The 10,008-nt window shown below is 39.5% G+C and overlaps 1 protein-coding gene across 1 annotated transcript in view; it reads left to right on the forward strand.

Annotated features, from left to right (window-relative positions):
• Positions 1 to 8,442, forward strand: part of klf7b (Kruppel like factor 7b) — an 80,262-nt gene extending 71,820 nt beyond the window's left edge. The window contains exon 4 of the mRNA XM_079253797.1: positions 8,032 to 8,442. Within this exon, the coding sequence (XP_079109923.1) occupies positions 8,032 to 8,083 (52 nt within the window). The 3' untranslated portion in view covers positions 8,084 to 8,442. The remainder of the gene's footprint in view (positions 1 to 8,031) is intronic.
• Positions 8,443 to 10,008: the final 1,566 nt, after the last annotated feature.

Here is a 10,008-nt window from a genome sequence, read left to right on the forward strand (position 1 = left end):
GCTCTGTTTATTGTCAACGCATGTATTAAAACTTACACATCACAAAGGATTTATAAGCTCATAAAACATTTAATCCCAGGCGTCTGGTAGTAAAGAAATACAGTATTTCATATTAAGATTCAAGTAACTTTCCAGATCAAGTTGTTTGAAACAATATGTACATTTCCACATCTGTGTAGTAATCTTGGCCACCTGAACTGACTCAGCTCATAAGGCTTTTTTATTTTTACAGCACCTATATGTACAAAACATTTTAAAGTGCTTTACATGAAACATTAAAAATATTACAGATGGTGTAAAAATTGTGTAAAAATGCATAAAATGCATAAAAATTCAACACAAATAGCAAAATCATAATAAAATCATAAATCATACTAGTTAAAAGCAAGATTAATTTAAAGTTACTGTGCAGATGTCATGCATACGTAAAACATCACCAGGGGTTTAAAATTGATCCTGTGACTGACTGGAAACCAGTGTAATGTGATGTGTTCAGACATCTTAGTCCTAGTTAAAGCTCTAGCAGCAGCATCGATGCGTTACAGATGTTTAATGTTCTTTTTAGGAAGTCCTGTTAAAAGACCGTTACAGTAATCCAGTATACTGGAGATGAACGCATGGATGAGTTTCTCCTGATCTTTCTCAGAGACTAAACTTTTTATCCTGTTGATGTTTCTCAGTTGGTAAAAAGCTTCTTAGTGACAGCTTTTATGCAGCTGCTGAAAGTCAGATCTGAGTCTATCAACACTCCAAGGTTACAGACTTGATTTGTGGTTTTTAAGAGCTCGAGACTCCAGGTGTTTACCAACGGTAACCCTCTTCCTCTTGGCTACCAAACAGAATAATCTCAGTTTTTTCTTTATTTAATTGAAGAAAATTCTCTCATCCATATGTTTATTTGCTCCAAACACTGGCACAATAAGTCTATTGGACTGCAGTCGTCTGGTGACAGACACATAAAGTTGTGTGTCATCTGCACAACTGTGATATTTGATGTTAAAGTTCTGTAGTATTTGACCCAAAGGGAGCATATATAAGTTGAACAAAAAAGGTCCAAGGACTGACCCCTGAGGTACTCCACATGTCATGGCCACTCGCTCAGATTTATTGCTGTATAATAACATTGTAATAAAATAACTACAGCCTTCTAAATCGGACCCGAACCAGTTAAGGACCACTCCAGAAAGTCCAACCCAGTTTACCAGTCTGTGCTACAGGATTCTTTGATCTCCAGTATCAAATGCAGCTCTGATCCAGCAGAACCAGGACTGACACTTGACCAGTATTTAACCTTATGTCATTTAGGACTTGGACCAGAGCTGTTTCAGTCCTGTGATGAGGGCGAAAGCCTGACTGGGATTTACCAAGATTTCCACTTTCATTTAAGAAGTCATTAAGCTGATTGAACACAACTTTCTCAATTATCTTGGATATAAAAGAGAGGTTAGAAACAGGGCTGTAGTTGTTTACTGAATAATGAAGTGAGATCTATTAAAAAAGACATAAATGCTGTAACAAGTTCTCCTCCTGCCTCATCAATGCATTTAAAAGAAATGAAATGTCACATGAACAAATTAGGAATTGCAATAATTGTGATTAAAGAAATTGAAGTTGTGTGTATTTTTTATATTAGCCAGATTCAACCTGTGGGCCAGATTGGACCCTCTGGTGGGGTGACACATTTAACACCCCTGATGTATGATCTAGAATGTGTTGTCTGTCTTTGGCTTCCTTTTCGGCATGGGATTTTCTACATATCCAGTGTGACCCCTGCTTCATATCTTCAAAAATGACAGTAAAGCCCTGACTTCTCAGCCTTTTGTTGACATTAAGGTGTTTAAAGCTTAACATGTAAAATAACTCCAGGAGTAATAATGTTGGTCTCACTTTTCAGCCTGCTGTCTCGTCAGAAGATCAGCAAGTTTTAAACCAAGTCATTTTGTTTTGTTTTTGCATTGTTTTGGTCTTTATTACTATGTTGTTGTTTTTTATTATTATTGTGGGAACAATGGAACAAACCAATTCCTTTCCCATGGCCAGTTTACCCTCAGTGCATTGTGCTCTACATCATAATCAGAATTGATGCAGAAACCTACCCATACTGCCCTGGGGACAAGCCTGTAAATACCACAACATGAAGTGATGGCATTATATACAATCCTTAAGGCCGTGTGGAACCACAATTTCTGATTGCCACAACATTAGAGATAATAAGGCTAGCTTGTTTCTGATTGGACTGCAGACATAACCCCTACAAAATATGGCTGGAAGTGAGCTGCCTGCTTTCTTGGATCTAAGAAAAGTTGATCAATTTACCTTTTTTTTTTTTTTTTTTTTTTTTTTTTTGCAAGTAGTTGCTAGTTTCACGTATTCCGGTGACATGTCAGAAAATGCCACAAAAAGAAAAATGAAGCTGTGCTTACTCTTGCAGCCCTGAGTGCAGAATATATCGAATAAAGGTGTTCACCCAGGTGTTCTGTACTTATCAGTATGGTTTGGAGATTATAAATATTGCATTTCTATGATGTGATACTAAATGCTGATTTCCATTGCATTCAAAATCTGGGTGTTAGTGGGTGTTAATGGTTATTTTAAATAGTCAAGAAAAAAAAAAAATAAACGAGGGGTGAAGGGGCTCCTGTGAGAATGTTGATTCAAACTAAGTGACTTTTCGGATATATTTTATAAGTTTTTCTATTGAAAGATTTACCCGAACAATGCAAGGACTTGCTCCTCCGGAAACTCTTATTTCTGCGTTCCCTGCTTAGTCGGTGGCAGCTTTCCACTCAGCTCACTGCACAGTGGGGAGCAACATTTGTAATAATCTCATTTGTAAATATAGCTGAAATCTCTGCACATCCAGTTTGTGGCGATCCCATCAGATGGTTAACATTTAGTCTCAACGGGCTTCATTTCAGTCATTCTCAGACATGATCTGTTCTCTAACAACAACTGCTTTAGGGAATTCACCTGCTTTATGTTGGAGTCTGTGGGAGTATCAAGACTAGGAAAGAAGTAAACAGATATTCACAGCTTACTTAAGCAGGCAGTTAAAGTCAAATACCTACTTTGTGTATTACAGTTGTAATTATTATGTTGCAGTAACGATGAGTGTTTTTTATTACCAAAGTCTGAAGATACTGGTATATCAATATTTTTCCATATTACTGCAATAGTCTAGCCTATGTGATTTTAATCCCACAGAATCCCTCCAAAAAACCCAGAATGCCTGCAGTCTGGGTATTTATGTGCTTTTCTGCACCTTTGTAAAGTTTCAGTCTGTGCAACACTTTGGTTTAATCGTTTTGAAGACAACTACAGCCTCTTAGAGCACTCCCACTTTCACTTTTCTCTTTTGGCAAGAAGGGATATGAACGTTCATGTAATTAATGAATGTTAATGCAGCCAGGATGCACCTCGAGCTGTAACGTAGCATACAAACACACACACATACACACACACACACACACACACACACACACACACACACACACACACACACATCTGTGGTGGGTGGAGTCCGCTGAATATTACCATGAGAATGGCAAAAAGTGGCAACCATGGAGAAGTTAACATTTGATATAATGTTCAATCTGACACAATTTCTCCAGGGGATGCACACACACGCGCACGTGCGAGTTTGTTATTAATCCTGCCTAATCAAGCAAAGACCCCCTGATGTTTCCGTGGAACTCGAGAGGAGGGGTGACGAGGAAGAGGACAAAAACAGAAAAGTGGAGGAGAAGGGAGAGTTAAGAGGAGGAGAGGAGAATAAGATGGAGGGGTGTGTGCATGTGTGTGTGTCTGAGTGAAAGAAGAAGGGAGGGGTGGAGGTACCAGCTGGACTAGCTGCTACGCCCCCCCAACAGTGACAGAGTATCTGGCATGGCCATCTGTCCAGTCACACAGACACATGCTCAGATCAGTGCAGGTGTACAGTAGGTAGCACATGGCCAGCCAAGGGGCTGAAGGGAAACACCGGATCACAGACAACAAAGAGCAGAGTTCAACTGTACCCTCACAGCAGGTTTACTCCGCCATTCTGTGTGAATTAATGCATTCAAGCGAGTTGTGTACACACACGTCGTTTCCACTTATATTCTGAAAACTTATTGCTTTCACTGAAGCTCCAACAGTCAAAATCTGTACTTAATAGGTTGCAAAAGAACAATCCTGCTGTCCAGTTAGTGCACAGATTTACAAGATGCTGCAACAAATACAGAAACATGTTTGGCCCATGAGATCATGGTTTGACTCCAGATAGTTATTCAGGTCTGTTTGCCAGGTGCAGCTGAAAAGCAGCATCTGTAAAGTCAATAAAAGGATCCTACTTTACGCATTTAGCTGGGTTGCTTATTCCACAGAAGCATGGTCCTTACAGGTTTTCCCTCACTGAAAGGGCTCCAATTTGGCTTTCCTACAATTTATTATACATTATACTTCATCTGTTGGTCTTATTGAAGGAGAGAAATAATCAATCACAGTTTTTCATACATGTGCTGTTTGAACTTAAAATGATTTTGTATTAATTTCTTATATTTACTGAAATAAAGCTGAAATAGTACTGGCTTTGAAAAGTACTTGACTGCAGCCTCTTGAAAGGTTTGGGATAAAATATTGGAGTAAACTTTTACTTAATCGATGTCGAGGTAGATGGCTGCCCTCCCTGAGCTGGGTTCTGCTGGAGGTTTTGCCTTCTTTTTAAAAGGAAGTTTTCCTTTCCACTGTCGTCTCATGCATGCTCAGGAAGGCGGACTGGATCAAAGTCAAGATTTGATATAATCTATTGGTTTCTCTCTTAGCCAGGCTATTTATTATGAATTGGCCTGCATTAGTGTCTGTAAAATGCCCGTAGATTACACTGTTGTGAAGTGGTGCTACACAACCAAAGCTGAATTGAACTGAATTCATCATTGCTAAATTAGAATTATCTCACTGGGCGTGCTCACAATGTATTTCTCTTGTATTTTAACATGTCGTAATAGATATTGAGGGGGGACGGAGCGGGGGGTATAGAGTTGTGTAGTTACGGTCGAAGTCTCCATCATGGCTGGTGTTCCATGTTACATCATGGCATGTGGTTATGTTTCTTATGTGACGATGGATGCACCTCAGGGACCCTATTTCTAAATCGATCTTGCTGTTGATACTCAGTGATGCTAAATAAAAGAAAATAATCAATAATTCCTTTTACATACAATGGGACTAAAGAAACAAGCTTCTTTTGAAAGTGTAAGGAAAGTACAGATGTTTCATTGTTTGGTTGTTCTTGCCCCGTGTTAAATCACTTTGAAGCTTTCTTTGCATCATATGTAATTTCATCCAATATTACTTTCCAATTAGACATGCAAACCTCACAGCTCCATGGTATTTTAATAAGTTTATGAATATGACTATGGCTGTGGAGGTTATGCAGGGCTCTGCAGTAAGTTGATGAATCAGTTTAATTTGTGAGGAGCATTTGTTGTTCCAATTCAAACTGGTGGGGTTCTGATTTGGTGTTGCTCTGTGGGAAGTTAAACCCTAATTACTGCATTTCAGGTTCCTTGTTAGATCTAAATGCTAAAATTAAGCGAATGAACCAGAGTAGAAGCCCCCTCTAAAGTTGTACTTTAGAGAATATAGCTGTTCCTGCTTGTATCTGGACAGAACAACGGTCTGGCTAAACATGCAAACACACACACACACACACACACACACACACACACAAACCCACATAGAATAGGCTTGACTAATTAATAATGAATTAAGCCCCTGGCTAATTGAATTTTTAATTTCTCATTTTGGTCTCGCCAGCATTTGGTTTCGCCTCCTCTTTGGTCATTTCATTTGTGTTGGATATTATTGTGGATGTTCAGCTTTAATGTGCTCACAATCCATAAAGTGCAAGTAATAAAACGGAAATACGTGTGACACTATATATCTTATATTATGCACCACCGGCACCTGGTTTTATGTTATCAGGTGCAGTTGGTACTGAGCTAAATGGCCCGGCATCAGAGAGTGCTGCCAGTCTCTGTGTTCACAGTGCATATCTAATTAGCCGCTACAGTTGTATTTTACTGTGAGCTGCAGGAGTGACTGCGAAGCTGTAGAGGTCTGGCTGTGATTTATGGCTGTGATTGAGTCGTGTAGGGACTCGCCGATGCTAAATTGGCTTTCATTCATTTTCAGATGTCACTAGTATGACGTAAAGAAGAAAGGCAGCTTAAATTCCCAAATGAAGTCAGTCATGTCTGTGCTTTCAATGTGACAAAGGATTTGTTTTGTGACTCTTTTTCTGCTTTAATCTGTGCATCTTCTCGGCTTCTTCCTAAAACATATCATTGCCTCTAATTAGAACAGGCCTCATAAATATTTTTGGCAGCTACTGAAACCACGTTAAAAGTAAGTAGCTGCCGTGATTGGGCTAACTCATAGCGACACCAACATGAACACAAGCAAAGCTCATGGCATGTCATGATGGTGTCATGAAAGGAACATTTAGTAGTTCAGCCAGTGAACTAATAGGACAACAGGAGGGTGTATAGCTGGAGCTACATCTTTTTCATATGAAAATGTTGTTCATTACCAAGCATCAACTAAACTAAGCTAAGCTAAGCTAAGCTAAGAAAAGAAATGAAAAGAAACGAAAAGATAAGATAAGTCTGTTTGCTTATTTGTTCACCCAGCTTCCTCACACTGCAACTCCAAAGTCCACAACAAATGTTATACATTGCCAATGTAGCTAAAGCTAATTCCATAGCAAGGAAAAAATAAAAGATGTAGAGAATTTTTTATGAGAATGATCAGATTCCTGATTAACTGGCAATTAAAATGTATTCATACATTACCAGTCAAAAGTTTGATAACACTTTCCCCATTCAATCTATTGGGAAGTGTGTCCAAACTTTTGACTGGTAGTGTATGTGTAAACCATGTGTAAGATGTTTATAACCAGTTGCTTTTGTTTTGGCAATAAAGAAAAACACCTATCATGTTAGGACAAGTTTGTGGCTCGCCTTAATTTTCTTCCTAAATAAGCTGCATTTGGATTTCGTATTGGGTGTTACAAAAGGCAAAAAGTTTTTTTTCCCCATGAGAACAGCCTTGATCGATGGCACTTAACCAAAACCCAACATAGCCATGCTTGATTTGTTAAATCAATAGCTGACGATAAGACTATTAAACATAAAACAGTTTAAATTAAGAAGAATTAAGAGGAGGCAGAATAGTGACATATGATGCAAATCCACTAAAAGGTAAACCAAACACTTCTTAATCAGGTTATAAAGTGGCATTAAAAGTGACATAGTAGTATAAGTACAGTAAACAAATGCACTAGCGGTATATATTGAATATGTGGTTTTATGTCTGTATAAAATAAAGGGGTTTCAGACCATAGTAATGGTTCCCAACCTATTGAACTGGATTCCTCACTGCATCATTAACCGCATGCAGCTGCAAAATCAGCATCTTTTCTACTAAAAACATGAACTGGAGTACAAAGCTTTACAGTCACATGCTGTAAATGGTGTCTTTCACTGTGATTTGCAGCCGTGTGAATAAGCTGAAACTGAATTGGATGATGGATGGTTGTGGACTGACAGGTATAACTTCCATCTGCTCAGAGCCAGTGACTGTTTTCCAAAGTTCAAAATATGTGGAGCGCTCTTCACAAGCACAGAGACTGAGGAGGGTTTTTTCGGTGCTGGAAGTGGAGATTATTTCCAGCAAATATATACTGCCAGTGGGAAGTTGAAGAAACATGGGATTATGGTGATTTTTTTTAAAAAATGACACAGAGCCAGTGGGAATTTCTGGGCGCTGGGACTGTGGAACATTCATTGCTTCTAAACAGGACCTGTGGCATCGATCTGTGGACACGCCACACAGATGGACAAGTTATTTTTGCTAATCCATGAAAACTTATATCATTCTATATGATGTTTTCTTTTTATGCTTGTTGTGTTTTACCCCATTCAGGCTTGACGTGTATTTCTCAAATGGCAAAGAAATATTATTCACCCTTTTGTTTTTGCTTCTCTGCAGGTGCTTCTCTCGATCGGACCACCTGGCTCTGCACATGAAGAGGCATATCTGAGCAGGGAGTAAGAGAGAGAAGAGGAGCAAGAAGAGGAGGAAGAAGAAGAAGAAGAAGAAGAGGAGGAGAAGGAGTAAAAAGAGAGAGGAGAGGCAGTCAAGCTACCAACCACCCGCCTCCTTTGTCCCATCTGAAACCCGGTTGTCTCAAACGGCCATCGGAGACGGGAATAACAGAATGAGGAGTAGCTAGATTGTTGTTTTTCTTTAAAATTACACATTCACATTTGCAATAGAGAACACTTCACACACCCGTCTTTGAATGCATCATCCCGGTGAACTCCAGCTGCTCGCATGCAGCTCTGGAGGCTTGGACACTGCCAAACCAACATATACTTAACTCGCTTGATAAAACATTGCGCCGCCTTATTCTTTTTTTCCTCTGTATTCAGTGTGTTTACGTTTTGGAATCACTTTGGTAAGCAGATAGTACGGTGGAGAAACGTAATATCCATATAGTCAGCTGTTAGTGCTTTACAAATACTGTTTTTCTTTGATTATTGCTGGTTTTCATCCACGGAACATAAGAAACCATCATCTGCCGCAGTCAGTTTCTGTAATCTACGTGAAGAAAACAACAATGCCAAATCTGCAGGAGAGAGACTGTACGGATTGACTCCTGGCATGGCTGACAATCGAACCCAGGGCTCTCATGCTGGGTGTTTGGGAGCGCCCATGGGACCTCGGTCAGCGGATGCTGCTGCAGCTCTCAGGCTCTCCTCCTGAAGGTGTTTCCATCCATCACCTTCGCTGAGACGCCTGCCGCCTCCGCAGGCCATTTGACAGAAATGCGCAGCGACACTTTCTTCCCTTTTTTTCTACTTAGAGGATAATAATTCTTGTTATTGTTGTTATTCAAAAAAAAAAAAAAAGAAAGAAAAAAAAGACACTTTGATCTTTTTTTTTTCTCTCTCGGAGAAAATGTCTTAAGACTTATTGAAATGTGTTGAAAACTGAAAACCTGAGATGACTTCAGCAGAATGTGTGGGAAGAGGAGGAGAGCGTTGCTGGTCTTTTTATCCCCATGTGCACCAACTCTGCATCTGCTGTCTGCAAGCAACCAGTGGATGGAGGGGAAAAAGGAAACGGAATCAAATCTCAGAAAAGGGATTTGTGTTTTATTTGGACTGAAATGAAAGCAGAAAGCAGAGAGGTCTTCATTTTTTCAGTGCTGCTCTTACTGGCCTACGACTCACAGCAGCTGAAAAACAAAACCCTGCTCTAACCTCCCGCTGTCTCACACTCTACCAGTCAGGAGGAAGAATCGCTAAAAACTGGCAACCTGTATTTTTTGGGTTTCTTTTCTTTTTTATTAATATTATTATTATTATTATTATTCTAAAAGTCATCCGTGAGTGCTTTCACAGACTCTGAGATCTCATCTTCCTGGCATCACTGCAGGGCAAGAGCAGAGGCTGAAGAGCTCCTTTTTTTTTGGTTTTTCTCATGGGACTAAAGATGCCAGCCGACCTTTGCGCGTCGGCTCTGAACAGACACGGTCACATCGACCCGTCAAATTTGCCTGTTTCGTATCCATTGACTGCACTGACTTTTTTCAATGTTATCTGTGCTTCTTTTTTTTCTACAGCGATAAATAAGAGGAAAAAAAAAGAACAGAAAGAAAAAAAAACATAAAAGACTCGAAAAAAATGCAACACAAAAAAACAGTCCTGTCTCGCTCTACACTTTGCATACAAAACAAGCACACGTACTCTGATAACAAACACACACATACACACATGCACACTGCAGTTCCTACGCTCACGGCTCTTCTCGAGATAAGAATAATAAGATTTAGGAAAATAATTATTAAATTAATGAACAGAGTCAGAAAACAAAACACTGCATGGTGGGCTTTATTGCAAAACAAGCATACACACACACACACACACACACACACACACACACACACACACACACTCCAGC

Source organism: Telmatherina bonti (assembly GCF_933228915.1).
Source record: "Telmatherina bonti genome assembly, chromosome: 15".
NCBI lineage: Eukaryota > Metazoa > Chordata > Actinopteri > Atheriniformes > Telmatherinidae > Telmatherina > Telmatherina bonti.